The sequence below is a fragment of the Sorex fumeus genome, unplaced genomic scaffold (assembly GCF_029834395.1).
Source record: "Sorex fumeus unplaced genomic scaffold, SorFum_2.1 ptg000044l, whole genome shotgun sequence".
NCBI classification, from domain to species: Eukaryota; Metazoa; Chordata; class Mammalia; order Eulipotyphla; family Soricidae; genus Sorex; species Sorex fumeus.
This window is the reverse complement of record NW_026606101.1, coordinates 25133484-25157816: the sequence shown is the minus strand read 5'-3', so window position 1 is coordinate 25157816 and position 24333 is coordinate 25133484. Positions and strand designations below refer to the sequence as shown.

The 24333-nt window shown below is 38.2% G+C and overlaps 1 protein-coding gene across 1 annotated transcript in view; it reads left to right on the top strand.

The window, feature by feature from the left end:
* The first annotated feature begins 3732 nt into the window (after positions 1-3732).
* HAO1 (hydroxyacid oxidase 1) overlaps positions 3733-24333 on the top strand; it is a 71941-nt gene continuing 51340 nt past the window's right edge. Inside the window, exons 1-2 of the mRNA XM_056121812.1 lie at positions 3733-3922; positions 11800-11951. Of these exons, the coding sequence (XP_055977787.1) occupies positions 3786-3922; positions 11800-11951 (289 nt within the window). The 5' untranslated portion in view covers positions 3733-3785. The remainder of the gene's footprint in view (positions 3923-11799; positions 11952-24333) is intronic.

The window sequence follows — 24333 nt, the reverse complement described above, 5'->3', positions numbered from 1 at the left end:
GAAGGAGTAAAACAGCATGTGAGTTTCCTGGCACAAGTTAAGTCTCAAGAAAAGTAATGGTGAACATTTTACCACGAATGTGGGATGCTCTTTGCTTCTTTATAGCTCAAGCTTGAGTCTCCCTTGAGATGTAGCCAACAAAGGAGTTACCGATGGTTTGGAAAATATCCAAGGGTTGGACACTTGGTAAGGCATTTTATTTTGCTGCAAGGGAGGATTGGAAGTAAACTAAGGAACTAAATTTTTATTAATACTGGTGGAAGAAAAAATAAAACCCTCCCTATTCAACTACTGTGAGTGAGAATGCTTAAACTCAGCAGACACCAACACTTTGCCAAGGCATTAGTACTTTGTTTCGTTTTGTTGGCAGGTGGGGATGGAGAGGGTTGGGCCATATCATCTGTGCTCAGAGAATGCCACTGTCTCTGCACTCAGGGACCACTCCTGGCCATGCTCAGGGGATCAAATGAGGTGCCAGGAATTAAACCCAGGTTGACTGCCTTCAAGGCAAATAAGATGTCCTTGTACTATCTCTCCAGTCCAGGTTCTCAGTCTGATTCTCAATCTAAAGCCAAGAGGGCAAGTAGGGCAGCCTTTAGAAACTCGAATAGAATATGACCTTGTTATGCCATTAGCATCTCTCTACAAAGGTCTTGAACAGAGATTCACAAAATGTAATGTCTTTGGAAGAATATGGGACATTTTAACGAGGCAGTTATGATACATTAACAAAGCTTTTTAAAAACTTCAGCCACTTCCTAGTCTTCATGAAAAGATAATTTGAACAGAGGAGACAGGGCACTATATTTCAGCTTATCCACAAAGATGGTAGACCAGATCAACTGTTGGGCCACCAAAGTACATTGTGAGAATGGATATTTTTAAATAAAAAAAAAATCTCCTTCAGGAGGGTATGCTTTGGCTGTTAGAAGGCCCAAGTTTCAGGGGTTGGAGGAACAGCACAGCAGGTATGGCATTCGCCAGCCAACCTGGGTTTGATTCCCAGCATCCCATATGGTTCCCCGAGCACTGCCAAGAGTAATTCCTGAGTGCATGAGCCAGGAGTAACCCCTGTGCATTGCCATCTATGACCCAAAAAGCAAATAAATAAATAAATAAATAAATAAATAAATAAAATAAAATAAAGGCCCAAGTTCCAGCCAGGGCATCTCATTACACATCCAGTCCATCCAGCCTCATCTCTGCGGATGGTCTCTGCACCGATTCAGAGTGACCTGTGGGCTCAGAGCATGACTGTTCTTCTTTACTCTGAGGCGTGAAAAAGCAGTGGCCTTCAGACAATACCACTCATCAGCATTATCTGGTTGGCTTTTCCAACACAAATGGCTCCCAGAGTGACTGCCTCAGAGAATTTTACAGGGTCTGAGAATGTGTATTTCTTTTATTTTGTCATATTTTAATTTTTTTTATTCTTGTTTTTTTTTCTTTTTTGGGTGGGCTTAAGGGGCACACCTGGCAGTTCTCAGAGCTTACTCTTGGCTCTGCAATCAGGGATCACTCCTGGTGGGACTCTGGGGCCACATGGAGCGCTGGAGATTTAACCTGGGTCAGCTGCATGCAAGGCAGATGCCTCTTCACTGCTGCTCTCCAACCCATCTCTCTAGTCCCAAGAATGTGTGTTTTTAACAAGTTCCCAGGGGAGGTTGATGCTACTGGACCAGGATCATATTTTGAGAAGTTCTGGCCTACATTTTCTTTAATTTTATCAGAACTGGACCTTAAGGTGGATACAAAATTACTAAATTGCATCTGCATCAAAAATATGAGTTACAGCATGCTGATAGTTTTAATAATTATTAACATTACAAATGAATATGTTAATAAAGGAGGTTTCATTATTAATCTGCACATTTTGAATCAATTTCCATAGCAATTAAGAGTCATAGATCAACTTTCACAGTGATTTTGTTAAGTATAAAATTGAATTTTTTATGACTCTCTTCATCTCTTCATCATTAACAAATTTTTGTATTGCAATTTTAATGTCATTTTATCTAGCACTACACTGATGTGAAAATGCATTTGTGAACCTTAAAAACACTTCATGCTTGGAATTCAATGTCAAGTGAGGGAAATATTTGATGAAATTAAGTGGTAAAACGTGAGATTGGAAGGAGAACTAGTCAACACAATGTGGATTATTACACAACATTATGGACAACTGAAACCCACAGTGTCGACATCCAGGAGCTAACCACTCAAGGAGTAAGGGTATTGGGACCGTTTTACACCATTTTTCTATACACTTATAAAATAGAGAGGTAATACCTATTTTCTTGTGCTTCAGTGTGCCATGTGAATGGAAAAGTAGGCTTTAAGTTAAAGAAAACTTTTTCTCAGACAAAAGTGATAATCAAGCAGAGAGAGGGATACTGAGGACATTGGTGGTGGGAAAAGCACACGGGTGCAGGAATGGGTGTTGAAACAGTGTATGATTGAAACTGATCATTAACAGAATTTACTGTATGTTTCATGGTGATTCAATAAAAATTTATAAAATAAATATAAAAATATAACTCTTTAGTCCATTTAGAGTTATTTGTTGTGAGTGATTGAAGAAAGGTACCAAGTGTAAGAGAGTAGGTCCTGAAAATTCTCACTAGAAGGAAAAAATTGTAATGATGCATGTGATTGATGTTAAAATTTAGTATGGTAGTAATTTTTCTATATATACATATTTCAAAAGAGTAAATCATTCATCTTAAAAGTATGAAATGTTAAATGTCCATTATATCTCAATAAGATTGGGGGGGAGGAGGGAAAGATTTTGTACAGGCATAGGCAACTAGAATTTAGCTCCTGCACAACTTTCAAAGGAGACCTAGATTAAAAAGTAAGTTGGAGACTCTCTAAATTACTGCTCATCATACTCATTTGAATCTTCCTGAGGTCTACCATGACTGAGCAAAGTTTTACATTGTGATCACAGTTTTCTTAGAATGGCACCTCCTCTCCAGAAGGAGATAAATCTCTATGTGAATTATTTTAAGGAACAGAAAATATCTTAGTGGTTAGAAGTGCCAGCGAGGGACTTGAATTCAATCATAGGTACAACATGGTTCTCTCCAACATCACTTGCTGTAGCACTAGAAGCCCATGAGTACTGTCAAGAGCAGCCTTGGAGTTCTCTAGTACTGCAGACCAGGCCAGTATGTATGGTGGGATCCAGGCACGGAATCCCCTGCTCCACTGGCCTGAGCATTGCTTGGGAGGCCTTTCCACCCTATTAGCTGGAAATGTGACCTTAACTGGCTAAGTTTCCTATTGTGTAGGCCTCCCATTATTTATTGATCACTTTGTTCATTTCATAAGCTCTTTCCTGCACGATCCGTGTATGATCCAAATGTGGAAGGAAATTAAGTGAGTGGCCCATTGTGGGAACCAGGGATGCTGCAAGGGCACATTCTCAGTGGGACAAGCAGCCTTGGGCAGAAGAGCGACCAGTTTCATCTAAGTGCTCTAAGTCCTTAAAAGTCGGAGTCATTCCTCTGCTTTTTAAAGGCAAACAACAAATTCTACCAGTTGCCTCCTTAACCGAAATTTCCTATGACTTAGGTATGCTTTTTTTTTGCAGATAGCAGCAAATGAAATTTCAAAGTCTAGTGTATGTTTACTCGTGAAATGTACACAACAGGAAACTAAATCTGAACTTTGGAAAAAGTCTATTAATAATTGACAAATAACGGAATTGTTAGGAAGGACATAGGAGACAACACAAGGAAAAAGGTATCCCCCAGAGCCTGTAGTGGCAGTAAGTGGCAAAAATGTTCAACCGTCTGGTTTGTATCAATGATTATGAACAGCATGCTAAATCAGTACTTCAGAAGTCAATATACGACTACTACAGATCTGGAGCAAATGATCAGGAAACTTTAGCTGATAACATTGCAGCATTTTCCAGGTAAGAAAGAGAATGTTTTTCAATAATTTTTTTTACTTCAGTAAGAAAAAGGACAACTAAAAGAGAAGTGATGCTTTTTAATCATGCAAAGACCTTTTGTTAAAATAAGGTTTCCTGGTTCTAATATTGATGGTCTGAATCTCTTTGTCCAGAGACAAACTTAGTGGGTAGAAAATGTTTCTTGCAACTTGGAGAAAAATTAGGATTTTACATTGCTTTAAAATATTTCACGACTGGAAATGTTGTAAAATGGACTGAAAGAGCAAACCCTAAGAGCCCCCACTTAGAGATATGTGGGTTAATTCTAGTCAGTGCATATGAAAATAGTGATAAATTCTGATGACTTCATTTGTTTTTTTCTCTGAGAATGACAAGGATGGCCTATGTTCACGGCAAGGGGAATGGTCTTAAAAGTAGAGTAGTCATCTTCTCTGGTGGAAACGCATCAAACTGTTGCTTCAGACAGTTTCCATCTGGTTGGATTTCCATTATCATTCATTTTGATGACTCTTGTCTAAACTTTCTTTTGCTTAAGAATTCCATTTGTCTATAGAGCATTAATCTTTCAACTTTGCTCCTCCATCTCTCACCCAAAATGCTTCATCTCTCTTCACCAATTAATGTTTCCCTTGACTCCCATATTTCAAAGCTCAAGTTGGAAGGCAACATGGTTTATGTTTTCTGTTTATAATAAAAACAAGACACAAAATAACTTTCCAGGAGTGTGTTTCGGCAGCTACCAAAAATAGTGGTTACTTTTTGTAAAAAAGGGTTTTATATGCTAGACTAGGGGAGGAGAGTCTTTAAGACAATCAGCTCTTTCAAACTCATCCACCTTATGTCATAGGCTTTAATAAAGCCAATGAATGTTCTCACTGATGGTGATAAATTAAAGAGAAAAAAGCAGAAAATGTCCAGGGGAAAGTGTTTGCCATCTTTCCTGATTTCTTTCTTAGTCTACAGTGAAATCATTCAAAATGAGTTTTCTGTAGGTAAATTAGGATACATGAAATAGTTCTTTCCAAGGTGGTTCCTGAAAAACAGCCCTGATTTATTTGTAAATCAGTACAGAAGCTCAGGAATGCAGGAAAAGGTTAGGGCTTCTTCCAAACACCTTCAAATATTGACTTTGTTTCATATCTTTCCTGGGAATAGGAGCAAATAAAAATTGCTAGAATGACCGTGGAAAGGAAAAAGTTGGCTAGAATAGAGGACTGTAAATTTTACCTGATCTTTTCCAGGCATCATTTAATATGTTGGTCCTTTCAACATTGTTTTGATCCAGGAAGAAGCACCCATGGTCCTTATCAAATGAGTTTAACAAGAATTGCAGTTTGTCTAAAAATAGCCTCCTGAAGATGATACCTGCATTGAAATCGGTCATTTCATTTTATTTTTTTAGAGGAACACGCTCAAGATGCTCAGGCAAATGTAGTACAGGGGAAGGGGATCCATTCCTAGGCCTTACACATGCAAGCACTAACACTTGAACCATATCTCTTGTCCCAAAGAACTCATTTCCATCAAGGAAACTTGTCAGGCTTATGGACTTGGTGCTTCTAAGATTTCCCAAGTTCACAGTGCTCAAGTAGCCTGTGGCTTCATCCATCTTCAGTTTTCCTCAGCCTCTTTGCCACTGCCACCTCTTGCAAGTTAATTAATTAAATCACATTTGTTAAGAACCTTTATTGGTTGGACTCTGTATGACATGCTGAGGAGAAAAGTCCAATTTCAGTGGAGGAGCAGTGAACTTTGGCTTTCATCATGCTGATCGATGGAGTTGATGCAAAACATCCCTAATGAAATTGGCCCTGGTGTTTTCTCAGAGGGAGATCATGGGGGTAGGGGGGAGCAAGGCAGAAACACAACCTCTGCAACTCCTAAATTTCAAAAGCTTTATGAGGCCTTGGATGCTGTGGATTCTTCCAAGTTAACACCTGCAAAACTGCTTTGTGACTTGTGTGAATGATGTGGTGTGCCAGTGCTAAATTCCAGCTTGTGTGTGTATTGTGTGATTTAGATTTAGGGACAGATATGCATAATGAGAATTAGTTTGCAATATTTCTTGTTGTTGTCGTTGTTGTTCTTTTTCTTGTTCGTCCTCCTTTTCCTCGTCTTCCTCCTCCTCCTCCTTCTCTTCCTCCTCGTCTTCCTCCTCCTCCTCCTTCTCTTCCTCCTCGTCTTCCTCCTCCTCCTCCTCCTCCTCCTCCTCCTTCTTCTTCTTCTTCCTCTTCTTCCTCTTCTTCCTCCTCTTCCTCTTCCTCTTCCTCTTCTTCTTCTTCTTCTTCTTCTTCTTCTTCTTCTTCTTCTTCTTCTTCGTCTTCGTCTTCGTCTTCGTCTTCGTCTTCTTCTCCTTCCTTTTCTTCCTCCTCCTCTTTCCCCTCCTCCTCCTCCTCCTCCTCCTCCTCCTCCTCCTCCTCCTCCTCCTTCTTTCTTCTTTCTTTTCTTTTCTTTCTTTTTTTTTTTTTTGCTTTTGGGCCACACTTGGTGGTGCTCAGTGGACCATGGAAGGTGCTGGGGATCAAACCCCTAGCTGTGCACACAGGGATCAATCCTGGCAAGTTCTGGGGACCATGGAGGATGTTGGGGATTTAATTCAGGTCGCTGTGTACTAAGCAATTATCTGTTGACCTATGTCTTCAATCCCAACGTTGTGACCTTTTCTGTGAATCTTGGTCACTCTAGTTTCCCCCCATTTTTAAAAGGTAAAATGTACCAACCATATCTGGAGGTTAACTATTGCTAATTTTCACTTCCTTTCTTTTCTTCTTGTAGTACCAGGCATAAAAACCCAGGGCCTCGTACATGAAAGGCATAGGCTCTGTCACTGAACCCCCTTCACCCCCAAGACCTATCAATGCTATTTAATTGTCCATCGACTTGAAAGTTTTTATTGCAACAAATTTGTCGAAGGTTGTTGTTGCCTATTTAACATTTCAATCCCTCTTTTACTATGCAACTTGCTGGGTGACTCTCCATTTCTCCCACTGTCTCATGGAGTTGAGCACCTGGAATCCTAGTACCATTTGGTGGCTTTGGCTTGATAAAGGTAGATGAAGGAAATCAATCTGAAATCTCATTCTGATTCAAATCAAGTTTGCAAGGCAACCAAGCCCCACAGAAGTTGCTATTCACAGAATATTTTAAAGACATTTGTGACAATGATTCCCCTCCCCCTCCTCATATGTGGAACTAAAGACCATTAACAGTGACTGCATTTCTATCTCAACTCTGAGGTCTTTCAACCACATGGTTGGAAGTGATCTCTCTTGATAAGAGTTAGCACATTATGGTACAAAACCCATACATATACTCACACAAATACATCCATAAATAAAGTCAAATGGATGTAACCAAAAAGAAAAATAGTTTTCTGTTGAAAGCATGACATGAAGGAAGAAAATATGAGCTTGCTACAATTCGCAAGCCCTGGCCTATTGGAGTGAATTTGACAATGCACAGAACTTTGTTTCTTTTACACATAAAGACAGAGCATACTCTTCAACCTTGGCCTGCATATTTTTTGTGACTTTCTGTGAGATTATCATCAATGCAAAATAAGGTAATGGTTAGGGTTTAGAAATGGTGATATTAGAAAAGTGAGGGATATCACCTCACACCAGTGAGAATGATACATTTCCAGAAGTCTGGAAATAACCAGAGTTGGCTGGGTTGTAATGACAAAGGAACCCTCATTTGATGTCAGTGGCAAATGTCACCTGGTTCAGCCTTTATGAAAAACAATATGGAGATTTATTAAAAAGGGAGAGAACTGTTATTCAACCCAATGATACCACTATTGGTATCTATCCCCAAAACAATATCATTAATTTTAAGGAACATATGTGAACCTATGTTTATTGTTGTGCTTAGTAGAATAGCCAAGATATAGAAACAACCCAAATGCCCATCTTCACATAAATGGATTGAGTAATTGTTGTCTATATAACAACGTAATACTGAGTCACTCTAAGACAGAACAAAATCGTGCAATTTGCAGCAACGAATACGGAACTAGAGGGTTTCCTGCTGAGTAAAGTTAGTCAGAAAGAAAAGAATAGATACAAAATGATGTCTCTCCTATGTGGGACTTAAAGATACATAGAAAGGTAACAACAAAAGTCCAAAGGCAACATAATGGGAGAACTGATCCACACAATTGAGTTGGGTAGGAGTGGGTGGGAGAGAAGGGTCTGAAGTCCTTGGGAGAGGGAGAGCATACACTGGTGATGGGTGTGATCTTGGAATTATATGCATGAGAAGTAATCATATTGTAAATTACAGAATCGCAATTAAAAAATCATTTTTAAAAAGAAAGATAGGCTCTTATTGCCTAACTTAATGTGGTTTTCTTTTAAATAACAATGGTTAAAGTGCTATCAATCACTCACTTTAATATTTTAGAGCATTATAAACTCACCAGTGATATTTTCAGTATTCTTCTTATAGCTGTAAATGTCACAGAATCATTTGGCTAGTGTCCACTAGATTAATAAGCTACTTTTTGTTCTGATGTTTAAAAAAATCACTGTTTTTTCCTTGTTTTTGAATAGTCACAAGGAAAAGTCCTATACCCCAGTTCTATATACCTCTTATCCTTTCTTCCTGCTTTCCCCCACTATCTCCCATTCCTCTTCAAAGCCCTGGCTTCCTTACCCAGTGAGGTTTTAGCAAAGCGATGTGCCTTATGCTATTTTTAAAAAATGGTTTCACTGTTTTAATACATTTGCAATACAATGTTTACTGCAAAAATTTATTTCCCTCTTTATGCCTATACTATGGTATATATGGTGGTTGGTGATGATACAGTTAAATAGTGATGTTTTTATTATATGTATATATTCAAATCAAGAAAGCAAAACAACCACCATAATAGAAAATGAGTATTGGTGCTAGATGCCAAGGAGTCGATGGCCTCATGCACGTGAGATGTGTGCTCTCCCAAAAAGTCATGTTCCTGACCCCCAAATTGTCATCATGTTTACCATACATTTACAAAATTTTGGCCTAAAGATATGTACAATATCCATTTTAAACAATCAAAATTGTTTAAAATGCTTAGGGAGAAGCAATGTGGATGCTTGGGTACGTGATATACTCATTTACAAGAACAAAGGAAACATGGATCCTGTATGTACAGAAAGGATTCAATAACAGTACTGGCTTAACAGTTGATGGTTAAGGGTCTTCCTTAAATGTACAGCTTGTTCTCATAGAATGTGCTTAGTGTGTGCTTAGTGTGTGTGTGCTTAGTGTGTGTGTGTGTGTGTGTGTGTATGTGCGCACATGCAGATGCATGTATACGTGTGGTGTGAGAGAGAGAGAAAGAGAGAGAGAGAGAGACAGAGACAGAGAGAGAGAGATTTCCAGTAAATCAGACCTGAGACCTTGTTGGGTGTGAAGTGTGTGGGTCTCATACTTTGGCAATCCTACCTTTACTTCCCTACTTTCTATTCTCAGTCTCCCCTTCCATTTTTTTATATCCTTTGAAGAAAAGGGATTATTTTTTTTTCCTGATGGTTCCCTGGTTTTGTCAATCTTCATATCCTTTTACAAAGTGGAAGTCCCCTAGGAACACAGTCCAAGGTTAGAGTTGGCTATTATTTTAACTAAAATTGTGGAAAAATTACCTCAATTAGGCATGGGGTTCGGTGGCGCTTGGAACTATCTGGCAAGTAATTGCTGTGTGTAATTGCTCTCTGGAAAATATCAAATATGAGGAGAGCATGAATTGGAAAGAAAATAACATTCCCCACTCCATTACTTTTATCTAATTTTGCTAAGAATTGCAAGTTGTGTACTGGGTGAGTGACTGCAATGCTAACCTCTGAACACAAAAGAAAAAGGACACGGAAGCAAGAACTCATGGTTATTAAAGTGATTGCGCCACCACGTGGACAAGGATAAAACTACCGTCTGGAGATAAACGCATATTAGTCTTTGCTTTATAATTGGAAATTGGACATTTAAAAATATCCCTTATACCTCGCATGCTGAAGTCCCGGATTTGATTCCTGGCTCCAAAAGAAGTCCCTTTTCTCCTTCTCTCTCTCTCAAAGTACACACACACACACACACACACACACACGCCCCACATCCTTGATTTCCCCTTCAACCTTGTATGCGCTCTTCACAAAAGCTTTCATTGTTTTCTCAGCCCTAAGTCAATATTAATGCTTTCAAGGCCAGAATGCCAACAGCTGCTATTAAAATCTTTTCTCTCATTCTAATAACACCCTCAGAGATGATTGGTAATAAAAACTCTCTTCAAGGCTTCTGCTTCTGCCTCCTCCAAATGGAGATCAAAGAGTCACGCTGTGAGGGTCAGTCGAGAAGAAAAGACTCCCACAGCAGAGCATGTGGTGTGACATAAAATAATGACAATAATGATGTTCAAAGGAATTGCCAAGAAATCACACAGTAAAACTTCTTTATTATGCTTTTCAGGGACTGGCAGTTTATATGTTGTTATTCATGGAAGGTTTTAGATTATAGACCCCTACCTAGCTTTCCCACAAAGCAATGTGAAGGCAGGATTTCTCCTTCCGCTGCAGGAAGTGGGCTTCAATTAAGATGTGGAGGTTCGATTTATTTTGCTAAGTCCATTACTAAATCTCACTTCACTATATTATTAACTTCTGGAGCTTCTGGAAGCAGAGCTAAATCTAATGAAAGGGGAGTGTTGACTGGGTACCTAAGCTAAAGTGCCGGTATACACTGACCGTCTTGCTTCTTTTTAGAAAACTGGACTGTAGTTTCTTCAGTTTTAATCATCAACTAATGAAAAGGGAAAATATCCTAAGAAAATGGAGACATAAATTTTGCTGGGAAGAAAAAAAGCTAGTTCTCCTATAACTATTACTAGTGAATTTTTGGATTTTGTTTATTGGCAAATGTTATTCTAAGAGAAAAATTGCAGATGCAGTCATTACAGATAATGATGAAGATTCAAATATTTTAAGCCCCAAACTTCAGTTTCTATAAAACAACATTTTGAGGAAAATGTTAAGAAAAAAAATTCCTATAATCCACGTTTTTATATTTCAAAGGATACAAGCTATTTAGAAGAAAACAATATTTTAAAAATAATTGACATATGTTACAGAGCAAACCAATGACAAAGTAGATGTGTCATCTTACTGACTATATTTTAATCTCCATGGTTTTATATGCCATCTTCAAACTGATGTAAGGAAACTGAAATTAAAGGTATAGTTCATACGAAAACTTCTCCACACATGTTTATGGTGACTTTATTTATAATTTACCCGAACTGTAAAAACTCCACATAGTTTAGCTGGGGGGTGAATAAACAAACAATGGCACCTTAGTACAGTGATTTATACCTATAAATTGATGCAGTTATGTGGATTATTTTCAAATGAATTAAGGTCAACGAAAGAAGCTAAACTCAAATGGTTACATTCTATATTAAGTCCATTTAAATGTTATTTGCAAAATGAAGTCATTGGGAGAAAATATCAATATGTATAAGGAGATAGTGAGGTAGTATAGGGAATCTCCATAGAAGAGGAAATGGGGTGTTTTTTTTCAGGATGGTTACTGTTCAGATCTGGTATATATTCACACTTCCATTGTATATACATTTGCCACAGCTCACAAAACTAAACACTCAAGTGGGCAAATTCTGTTCTATCTTAATTATACCCTGCTGAGAACAAATGGCTCGAAAAATCCATTATTATCGCAGTGCTAACTTTCCATATAAAATTTCCTTGCTTCCTTTAGTGTTGCCAAGTAATTTCCTTGATGGAGAAAACATAAGAATATCTTCTCTTGTGAACTAAACTGTCATGTCAAAAGCCCCAATTTTGAAAATCTAAAATTTTGGCTTTTTTTTTTTTTCAAAATCCTAGGTGGAAGCTGTATCCACGGATATTGCAGAACGTGGCTGAAATTGACCTGTCGACTTCCGTCTTAGGGCAGAGGATCAGCATGCCAATATGTGTAGCAGCCACTGCCATGCAGTGCATGGCTCACGTGGACGGGGAACTGGCAACTGTGAGAGGTAAGGAAGTCTCACCCAAAGGGCAGAAAAGGAGTTAGAGGGAGCGACAAACTTCTCTCAGGCAAACGTTTCCCTCAATAACTTGACACTTCTAAAAATCAAGACCCTTGGGACTGGAGCGTTAGTACAGTGGCTCCGCTGCTTGCCTTGCATGAGGCTGACCTATGTTCATTCTCCGGTCACCCGTTAGGTCCCCTGAACTTCGTAAGTCGTGATCTCTGAGTAAAGAGCCAGGAGTCAGCCCTGAGCACCACTGGGTGTGGCTCATTTCAGCATCCATTCACTCCAATTGGTATATGCAAATGCATATACCATGTAAGTGTCAACAGATTCCAGATCTAAACTCTCATCCCCACATCCCTCCCTACCATTAAGATATTTGACTTTGCTGTCAAAATGTTTGCCTTTTACTTTCTGGTTTTATAAGGTTGAGTAAGAGACTTGTTCATTCTCTGTCACCAGTGGTCAAAAAGGAATAAAGAGCCTATCTTCCTTTTTTTGGACTGCTGGAAAAAAATAATAAATGAATTCACACATTTAAGTGTTTAAACAGTGCCTGACACACAGTAGTGTAGAAATCACCCATATTGTGAGTGTTACTATCAACATCACCGGCAGTGGAGGCCTGAGAAGTATACTCACTCAAGGCTACACAGTTGGGTGATAGTAAAATGATATTCAATCTCATTTGTAAACCTTCTTGCTTCCACAAACATAGGTGACAATTGCAGTGATAGAATTAGACAGTGGCCTGGTTGACTATTTTCTGTCATGGTTTTGGGCTACGACACTTTTGTATTCTTTTTTTGCAGATGGGTTATATCCATATTAGAGCATAGAAGGAGGTGATGAGAAATATTAATGTGATACAGAGAGTGTTCTTGTTAGGGATAACTATTAACTTTCTTTCTAGAAGCTATGAACATTTCAGAGGGTAAACATTGGGCAAATAGAGTTATGATTCCCCTTATCTTAATTAGAAATGTAGATACAAAAGTTAGAAAATAATTTTACTTGAGGTTCTTGAAACTAAATAGGGCAGGAAATCCAGGCCCAAAGAACAGGATTGAAAATCTACATTAAACTGTCTTTTTCAAGGGATTAAGACCCTTCGCTCTGTCCTCAGATTGACCTCCACACAATTCTGCTGTGGCGTCAGCATGACCCAGTGGGGTGGTGCTGAATATTCTTAATTTTTAGGCTGTGCGTTGATAGAGTGGTTTTGAGGCTCCAGTCACTGACGTATGGCAGTTCTGAAATATGGGAAGAGAGGTGGAGGAAATGGTAAAGTTTTGGGGTCTCTATTTAAAACTGGCTGAAGAGGCGCTGGAGCAATAGCACAGTGGGTAGGGCGTTTGCCTTGCACGTGGCCGACCCGGGTTCAATTCCCAGTATCCCATATGGTCCCCTGAGCACTGCCAGGAGTAGTTCCTGAGTGCAGAGCCAGGAGGAACCCCTGTGCATCTCTGGGTATGACCCAAAAAGCAAAAAATAAAAATAAGAAATAAAATAAAATTGGATTAAGAGAGGTGGTCCCAAGCATCCATAGACAAGAAGCAAATAAACAAATAATCAATAAACACACACTCACACAGAAAACACACACACAGCACTTCCATGCACTCAAATGTCTAAAAAATTGGAAAATAAAACTCTAAAAAAATTGAAAATACACGAGGGTATGTCATTTGATTTGAAGAGGAAGTTCTTATTTGGAAAAATAAAATAATAACCAAGATGAAAATGTGTAAAAGAAAATCTCTATAAACAGGAGATTAAAAAATAAAAACATAGAAATGGCCAATAAATAAAATGAATTACTTTACACAATCATCTAATTTATATAAATTATATCAGTGTTTTATTTTCTGAATATCAAACTCTTTTTTAAAAGATTTTTGGGCAGGAGAAATAGTATGACTGTTGCATGCTTGCCTTCCATGTGGGTCTGGAATTCAATCCCCAGCACTATATGATTTGCATGGGGGTTGTCCTGGTTTATTCCTAACACCATGTGGTCCACTGAGCACTGTTGGGAGTGACTCCTAGTTAGGAGCAGCCCTTTGTTTTCAGGCCATCCGACAGTATGACCTCAAAACAAAAAATTAGCAAGCTTAAATACGTGAACCTTGTGATGCTATACATTCTCTTTCAGGAATCCAAAAAGTAATTATGATGATGATAGTTTTATGCAAAAGTTTCTATTCCTTTGTTATTTTTAATAGTAGAAAAAGAAATTAGAAAAATATAGTCAAATGTTACATATACAGAGACTAATGACTAAACATAGATATCATTAAAAAATGTGATGCCTTTTTAAAGCTTATATAATAGAGTATACTGACTTGGAAAGAACATACTATGTAATAATTTTATTAAAGCATATACAAGCTACTTTTATATTCAAAATATATATATTTTAAAGTGAAGACTATATTTTATAAATGTTTGCTTATAAATGATGGAATCATTCATGACTTTATATTTTGTTTGGAATTCATTCTTATACAATTTTCATTGTATTATTTTTATTAGTGTAGTATTGTTTTGGATCACAGCCAGCAGTACTAAGTGCCTTTTCTTGGTTTTGCTCAGGGATAATTTCTGGTGGTGCTGGGAACATGTATTATGTCAAGGGTAGAACCAGGGTCTACCACATACAAAGAAAGCATACCTGCTGTGCTATCTTTCAGGCCCTTTGCATCATTTTGTAAGAAAAGAGCTGTAAGCACTCAATTAACAAAGGCCAAAAAAAAAAAAAAGGAAAAAAATTACAGAGAGAATGAAGTGAAAGGCAACAGTGGGGAAGGCAATCAGCAGAATTCACCTGGTAAACAATCCTGGATTATTTTAATTACTTATGCATACCTTACATACATTTGCTCAAGCAGGCCCAGTAACGTCTCCATTGGAGATTTTGTTGTTACTGTGTTTGACATATCGAATACATCACGGGTGGCTTGCCAGGCTCTGCCATGCGGGCGAGATACTCTCGGCAGCTTGCCGGGCTCTTCGAGAGGGGCGGAGGAATCGAACTTGGGTCGGCCATGTTGCCTGCGTGCAAGGCAAACGCCCTACCGCTGTGCTATCTACATACATACACACAAATATATGCATGCGCACACAAACACACACATATATATGCATATATATGTATTTGATAACTGACTGTCAGTTTCATGGGTAAAGAACCAGAATTTCAAAGGAAGTAGGTGTTTGTAGTTAATAAAATTAAGATTTACTCTCAATTCACTTCCACAGCATCAGTAGTTCCTGTTTTCAGTGGGCATGGGTGAGAGGGAGAAAACCTGAAGAAAGCTTATGTAAAAGTACCATTTGATGTTCCAGGTGGGACTATTTCATTCATCATTATTTCCTTACAGTACTATTAATGAGGCATTATTAATTACTTCCTGCAATATTATTTCTTTGGACTTATTTATCAAATATTTTAAAGCAAAGTATCACGTTGCTTCATAAGCCTAGGTGCAAGAACTGAAGCGTTGAATCCTCAGAATAGCTCAAAGAAGCGGGCACTGTGATTAAGCCCATTTTATACATAAGAGATGGAGGCATTAGGCAGATGAATATAGCCCCAGAGTTACACAATTGTTAACTGAGTATTGGCTTCGCACCTGAAGAGTTTGGCCCTGAGGTTTTGGCTCTTAACAACCTGGTGATGCTTTTAATTTCTAGAAATTCCTAATAAAGGTCAAGAAGAGAACCCTTTTATTTGTCAATGACAGTTTTTCCAAAGTTGTGGATGTATTAGGTTCTTGCAAAGCTGGACACGGAGTAGAGTAAAACACTTGATGGACATGGATAAGTTGGAACAGGCAGACTGGAGAAATTGAAATGACACGGAGGCTACAGAGAAATTGGCAATGAAGGTTATGCACAGTACCCATGAAAAAATAAGATCTGAGGTCAAGTCGGGGAAAGACTTCACACCTCGCTCCTAAATTTATAGTAGATCTTAACCTCCAAGATGTTATGTTCGGTAGGGGGGGAAGGCACATCCAGCAGATTTTGGGGGGTTACTCCCAGCTTAATATGTCAGTTGCTGCTGGGGGTTGGGTGGAGATAGGGTCTGTGTGATGCTTGGGATTGAACATGGGCCTCATACAGTCAAAGCATGTACTTTACCCTGCTCTACTATCTCTCTGGCCCTACACTTCAGCATTTTTAAGGTTTTCCTTCAAGATTTCAATTACCCACCTATGGTTTTATTGTTTAATAGTTAGATTAATGCCCCCAAGGTGATGGTTATCAGTTCATAGCAAAATAAATTCCTTGTAGCTATGTTTTGGTTGTGGGATTGCTAGGTTTCATGGAAGAAAAGGATGTGTGTCTGGAGTACATGTTATTGACACCTAAAATAAATTCCCTTTTTAGCTTTTCTTTTTATATCAAAACTTGAAACATTTTTTCTTTTTTGGCTTGAAATTTTCTCTTTTAACAGTAGTCCAAACAGACCTCATGTAAGGCCGTTGCTTAAAGCACAGTACTTTATCTCTGGCCCCAAGGATTTCTGTTAATAGGTTGTTGGACCTTGAGCTTCAAGAAGTAATTTAGAGAAGCCCAGTTCAGAGGACATAGATTAGTTAACTCTTCTCACTGGAGAAATCATTCACATCCAACTGGTCAGTTATCATAGCTAACAGTCACTCAAATCCCTAGAGCTTGTTTGAAGAATTCAGATGGGTATCCTCAAAGTTCTGGAGGTTGCCGCAGGCTCATCTGGCCAGCTCAGTCTCCAGATCTCTTCGTAAGAGTAGTTCTACAAGGCTCTTTTGCCCTTTCATCTCACTTCCATAAGTACAGGTACAAAAACAGAGTTTAACTTTTTCAAAATAGCTGCATAGGAGTGACCATCAGCCCCTCCTCTTTCTTTTTGTGTGAGATGGCAGTATACTTAGACCGATTACATAGTGAAGGGATCCAGCTTTACCAGAATTTAGGATACATACACAGCGCAAACTGCAGTTGTCATTGTGTGTACTGATTTGCTTCCCTGACAAATTTAGTTGACAGGTCTAATCTCTAGGTGATCTTAAAAGAATCACATGCAATGAAGGCTAGGAAAAAGTTTCCTTAATTTGGGTGAAAAACAGTTTTTTTCCCTCAGAATGTAAAATGCCCAAAATATTTCTCTTACACACATTAAACACTCACTGTAGAAAAGGCACACTTATTTTATTTTTATTTATTTATTTTTTATTTATTATTTATTAGCTTTTTTGTTACACCGAGTGATGCACAGGGGTTACTCCTGGCTCTGCACTCAGGAATTACCCCTGGTGAAGGCACACTAATTTTAAACCTTAGTAGGAATATAAATGAACATTCATTTTTTTGCTTTGCTAAAGATGCTTAGTTACAGCATTATTCAGGAACTGTAAACTATATATATATATATTTATTATTATTATTATTATTATTAGCACCGTAGCACTGTCCTCCCGTTGTTCATCGATTTGCTCAAGTGGGCCCAGTAACGTCTTCATTTTGAGACTTGTTGTTACTGTGTTTGGCATGTTGAATAGTCACGGGAAGCTTGCCCGGCTTTGCCACGTGGGCGAGATACTCTTGGTAGTTTGCAGGGCTCTTGGAGAGGGGCACTGTGCTATCACTCCAGCCCTCATTATTATTATTTTAATAAGCCCCATCAGCAATGTTCAGTGTCACTCCTAGTATATATATTGGTGCTGAGCCTAGATATATGATGATATTCTAGCTGGATGGCCCTGGAGACCACCAGAGACAAGCTACAGGACCTACAAGGGCTACCTGGGTCATTGCCTGGGGGTTATACAGTACCAGGGATCAAACTCACAACCTTGTCCATGCAAGACACGTATGCTGCCACCAGATCTACCTCCCTAGCCCAAGAATGCTTTTAAGGGGCAAGCCTGTAGCATGCATGTTTCAATGCTATGAGGAGTGACATTTTAAGAAAACAATAATGCAAGATCAATGTTGAGTGCTGTAGCAACCCTGAGATTTCAGGTTGAATGGAAAGGGGGCAGCCACATCTTAGCATTAGCTAGTGCCCCAAGGGAGTAAGGATGCAGAGCTGCCAAATCTTCAAAATCCTAAGAAGCCAGAAACCTTGATTTTTATGTGCAATCTTCTGGTTTTAAAATGTTGGCAAATATATCAAAATTCTCTAAAACACACTTTGGGGCAACGATGTGTGGGCCAAAGCAAATACTTTTTGTGGGCTAACTACTGCCTCTGGGCTGTACGTCTGGGACATCTCATTTATGTGGAAATTTGCCACTACCTAGTTATACTTTGGGGGGCAGGCCATTTTTACTCTGTACCACCTTTTTCATTGCTTGTGAATTACTTCAGCAGGAGAAGAGGTTCGCTTACTGTGAGCTAAGGAGGCTAAAGTTGGTTCTTATGATCTTAGGTGTATTACACAGCATACAGCTGTGTCTTATAAATCAGGGTTCAAAAGAACAGTTCTTTAAAAAAGAGATCAAGTGCTAGTCAAACCCCAAACCTCCACAATGAGTCAACTAAACAAAACAACAAAGAAATAAAAGCCCTTAAAAATTCCCAACAGGAGTAGACAAATTTTGCATTTTATTTTCAGTATGTAAATATATAGTTTGAGCTCTATCTAAAATGTTATCAAACAGAAGAATATTCGAAGCAGAGGACTTCCTTTTATTCCATATTGGAAAGCCTCATCCTTTTCCTTTCTCTTTCTTTGCCAGCCCTACCTAAGGAATTTAGGTGATGAGCATTCATGTGCATTTAATATTCATTTCTTATAGCTGCATACTTGGGATTTAGTTGGAATACCCAAATTTATTTACATCTGGATCTGGCTGAAAATACGAATAGAGGTTTAATAAATTCTACATAAAGAAAAGATACTTTAAAGTGTTGTGAAAAAATGCTAATAGCCAACTTTTGGTTAGTAATTAATGTGTACCAGGCAATTAGGGTTTTAATAAATGCTAAAGTTCATGTATCTTTTACTTTCATCTTAAAATAGGTGAGTCCTAAGCCCTCAGAATCTTTCACCAATTTCTGTGGGTGTGGAAACTGGGCCTGATAGAGGTTACTTATGTAACTCTGTGAACCCCTGGCCAGGTACTGATATTTTCATTTTATATTAAATATCATTAATATCACAAACTCTAGATAAACCCTATTATATGGCATTACAATATTAGCTGTGACATTGTGTGTTTTTGTAATTTTTAATCTCTATTATTTGAGAGAGTGGAAGAAACCACAAAATATGAAATTCCTTAGGAAATGAGTCTTATATAAAATTAAGAATGATAGGCAAAGGGCCTTGGGCGATTCTTTTAAATAATGAATTATTTTCGTTTGTTTATTTGGGCCACACTCAGGCATGCTTAGGGTTTTGTCCTGACTCCATGTTCAGCTATCACTCCAGATGCTGCTCATGGGAACCATATAGGGTGTCGAGGATCATACCCAGACTGACCTCTTGCAAGGCAAATGCCCAACCCTCTATACTTGCTTTTTGTTCGTTTGTTTGGGGGCCATTCCAAAACACGATGGCTCAAGACTTTCTTTTTTTTAAAAAATATTTTTTATTAATGTACTGTAATTTACAAAGTTATTCATAGCACCCAACTTTCCAACCAGCCATGATCAAATTCCATGTGTACAGTTTTCCCGACCTCAACCCCATCATGACAATATAAGAGGTCACTTCCATCTGGGTTCTGAGGCCATGTGGGGTGCCAGGGATTATAGCAGCATTGCAAGGCAAATGCCGTAACCACTGTTCTATCACTCTGACTCCAACTTTCTCCTGGCTATGTTCGCAGGAGTCATTCCGTGCAGTGCTTGGGGAGCCATACATGGTGCTGGGTACCAAAAGGGCTGTGAGCCAGGCAAGCACCTTAGCCCTTCTGCCATCTCTCCAGCTGCCTTGAATTTAAATAGACTAACATTAAAACTTCTGAAAGTGTTTTTAGAGAAAAGCAAACATATGAGAAAATGCTGTGTGCTGAACACTTTGTGCATTCTGTTATAAGGGATCTATTGCAGCAGAGGATGTGGTCAACATTTTAATCATTTACAATTGTTGCTTGCTTTATTTATTTTATTTTTCTTTATTTAATTTATTTAAATTTTATTATAAATACTGTGTTTTACAGAACTGTTATTGGTATGGTTTTATACATAAAACATTTTAGCACCATAACCTCTCCCAGGGTGTCAGCTTTCTGTTCTTCTCTGCCATTGTTCCAGTGTCTCTCCCCACAGGTGGCAAGATTCCTACTGGATACTAGTTCTTAGTTTCTGTTGCCTTTGGGCATCAGAAGGCAACAGATTTATCTTTACTGTCTTTATATCCTGTATATGAGATAGATCATTTTGTGTTTGCTCCTCTCCCTCTGACAAACTTTACCCACCATGATATTCTCCTGATCCTCCATGTGCCAGCAAATTGCATTTCATCTTTCCTTAAAGTTGAGTAGTATTTCATTGTGTATATGTATCAGAGTTCTTTTATTCAGTCATCTCTTTTTGGATACTGGAGTTGTTGCAAAGTTTTGGCCATTGTGAGTACTGTTGCAATGAACATTGGAGCACAATATCTTTTCTAAATAGAGTGTTGGGACCTTTGCGGTAGATATGTCAAGAAGAGGACTGTTGTAATAACCAAGTAAACCTAAAAGTGCCTCCACTTTTATTGTCCTATCCAGTTGAAATTCTACTAGATTAACAAAAAATATCTTATTTTCATGAACTTCAGAAAAGAATACCTGCAATTTTATCTTTCTCTCTATAATTTATTTTATTTTATTTTTATTTTTTGGCCATACCCAGCGATACACAGGGGTTACTCCTGGCTCTACACTCAGGAATTACTCCTGGTGGTGCTCCTCAGGAGAACATATGCGATGCGAACAGGTTCGGCTGTATACAAGACAAACACCCTACACACTATACTATTGCCCTGGCCTCAGAATACTCATAATTTTAAAAATTATGTGGGCTTGCTCTTCCTTCCTGAGGAATTAACATGTTGAAGAAAATATCAATAGTAAATATCAATGCTACCAGCATATAAAATAGGTGGTATCATCAGGCTAAATTTCCGTATTAAAAGGTAAGGAGTGCATCCTTAATGTCTCAAAGAAACAACTAAGTATCAGACACTTTTAGAACATTATTATGGAAACCTCTGCTTTTTTGCATAGTAGCTGTAATAACTTTTATTACTCTCCTTGGAGCTTTCTCTCCACCTCATCTCCATTCAAACACAAGAAATTAAAATGATAAAAGAGAGTGAAAAAAAACCCCATGCAGTTATCCTTTTGCTTTTGACTTGTTATGTGGACAAGTGCCACATGAGGGAGTGCTGGGACCTCAAATAAGAAAAAAATCAAGAACCCACCTAATGCATTCCAGGAATGCTCAGCATATTAGAGAATTCTTATTAAACTGTCAAAAAATAGATTTTAAAAGAAATTCTTACCCCTGGATGCAATTAGAGGCTACCACACAGGATTTGATGGGACATAAAACCATTAAATCTAAACACTTCTTTTTGAGCCTGAAAGGCCAGAACATTCCAAAGTGAAGTTTTGGAACTCGGCTCCGACTTGACCACCTATTAAGCTGCAGGTGGAACAGATTGCGGAGGACACAAAGAGCCATACAGACCCCAAAGAACCGACTTCGGATGGAGGTGAGAGCTTTAGCTGTTGAATTTTCTGGATTTTCCGAGATTAAGTGATCAACCTGAACGTTGAATGAAAGACCATTCAGCAAGAAAAATTGTCATTTCCTTTGCTCCCAAACCAAATGAACTATTTTGAAAGCTTTATTGATTTATATGTTAATGTGTTGTGCTCGGTGACCCAGTAGATATATGCTTTAACACACTGATGAGGAAAATATCCTCATTATTTTCAATTTTACTTAAATCCAGGAAAAGCAGAGACTGGCTTTAAATGAGACTTTGTTTTGTTTTTCTTTTTATTTTCTTGAAATGAGTAACTTTCATGTGCCAGGTGCTTGGATATCACATCGCTATCATTAATTCTCATCTGTACAATCAACCTCAGAGGAAATTATCATTTATCATTCTTCATTTAACAGTGGCACAAAAGGGAGGCCTTGACCAAGGTCTAATACTGGTCAGTGGCTGAGAATGAGCCTCAGATCTATCTTATTGGAAAGTTTGACTCAGTCCTCTAGCCATTATCTATTAAGGGATGGAAGGGGTTTGGGCCTCACTGTCAGTGCTCGAGAGCAATTTATGGCTTTGTGCTTAGGAGGGAGCCCTGGCAGTGTTAGGGGAAACATAGATGTACTGGGTTTCCCAACTGAGTTGGTTGCATGCAAAGAAAAGACCTTAACTTCTGCACTATTCGGGGGAACCATGGTCATTATCTATTTTTAGGAAGAAGAAGCAAAAGGATCCAGTAGTAAAGACAAGGGTGCAATAAAACTTTGTCTAGCTTTTATCAGTTAAACATGTTGAATAAAATATCTCTTTTCATCATCTCAGTAAAAAATATCGGGATCTGGGAATGTGGCTCAAGTGATACTCGATACCCAAAGGGCCACTGCATTGTCAGGCACAATTCTCAAAACAGCAGCAACACTTCAATTCACACTTCTCATTTTTTTCAACCTATTTCAGTCGAATTTTATGTTTTGGACTTTATTTTCCAATAATCAAAGGTGAGTGGATTTGCTCTTTCTGCTTTGTAGTCACAAACTTATATCTCTATTCACATATATACATACACTTAAAGATAATGAGCCACCTTCATATAAACATATATAAGCATACAAACATAATATATCATTCACTACCAAAATTATTTCCTTAAAATAATGTATTCAGCACTTTGCAACGAGACAATTGTATTAATCAAAAGCAGCTATTGAACATTAGTCTAGGGGCTGAGAAAGTAGCTCATAAGACCAGATTTCCTACCTAATATTGCTTGTTTCCCTCACATCTAGGCCATTCTGGATGTAGTCCAGGTGGCTCTGGACCTCCTTAGATTGAGTAACCCTGCCTTGCTGGTCTCCACACAGCTATCTGTTCACATAGCTGTTAGAGAATCACCTGAGTGGGCCCTGTGTCCAGGGAGCACTGCATGAGAGGAAGCTCCAAACAAATCAGACTTGAGTTATATTTAAGGTCAGTATCAAATCATATGATCTTTAGGAATTTGCTTCAGCATCTAAGCTATTGACCAGCTTTCCTGAAAAATGTTAAATGACCTCTTCTTGAGTTATTAGTGTGCTTGATGACATTAAAGTGTGACAGAGAGAAGTTAGAGGCTCTCATGGGAATCTTGACACTGAGGTTATTTAACAGAGGGTGGTTGATTGAAGGCATGGTGTGCAAACTCGATATTCCTCTCAAGGGTCTTTAAAAGGCATCTCACTATGTTGTGGTCTCTATGCAATCTACTGGTTATGACAGTACCTGACAACTCAGTGAAATGACAGAATAATAGCCTGGAAATAATTATAGTAAAACAAATGTGTTAGTCTATTTCAGACTTTGGCCCCAGAAATAAAGTGGAGGCAAGGAAATGAGGGCTCAGATGTCACTGGAACTAATCATTTCTTGAAAGTATTTCCATACAGTAAAAAAAAATGATCCTAGAGGTATAGTGACTGTGATTGTTGAAAAATGTTCTGCTCCCAGATCAGACAATGAACTATCGCAAGGGCATAGAGAAAGGTTAATTCTGTTTAACTTGCCCTTATAGAAGTGTTTAAATTGGGTAACATCCTTCAATCATAAATTAAGACTTGTTTGACCACTTCTGAGCATTTCAAGAGTAGAATTAGGTAAAGATTGATTTTTCTCTTAGATTACTAACGTCAGAATATCTTTTTCCTCTGAAACCTCAGTCATAACTTTATGTATTCATGTAATAATATCAATTGTTTTTTAAGGACCACATAATGATAGTTCCCATGCTGTAAGAAAAACAAAAAAGGCTGATACACTCAATGGCTGTGTGAGTACACATTTGTGCAAACACTTCAGTATGTCAGACCCTGGGTTTAGAACCCCACCACTATTTGGTACTTTGTCATTGCATATTTTCCACGTTACACAATGACTTCCTGTGCAGATGACAAAATGCATTTTCTTAACAAATTTTCAGCACAGCTGTTTTGGTGACTAAGTTTTCCAGAAGTTTTTAAATCAAATGCACCTAAAAAAAAGAAGACAAACCCAAAACACAATCTTTAGGTTCTTTGAACATATTGTATTATTTTCTTTGTAAGACTACTTTTGGCAACTTAATTCACCTTTCTGATAAAGGCAAGATGTTTTTAAATAAACAGTTATGATCCAAACTAGCACATTTATTAATTATTCTGCTCTCATGTG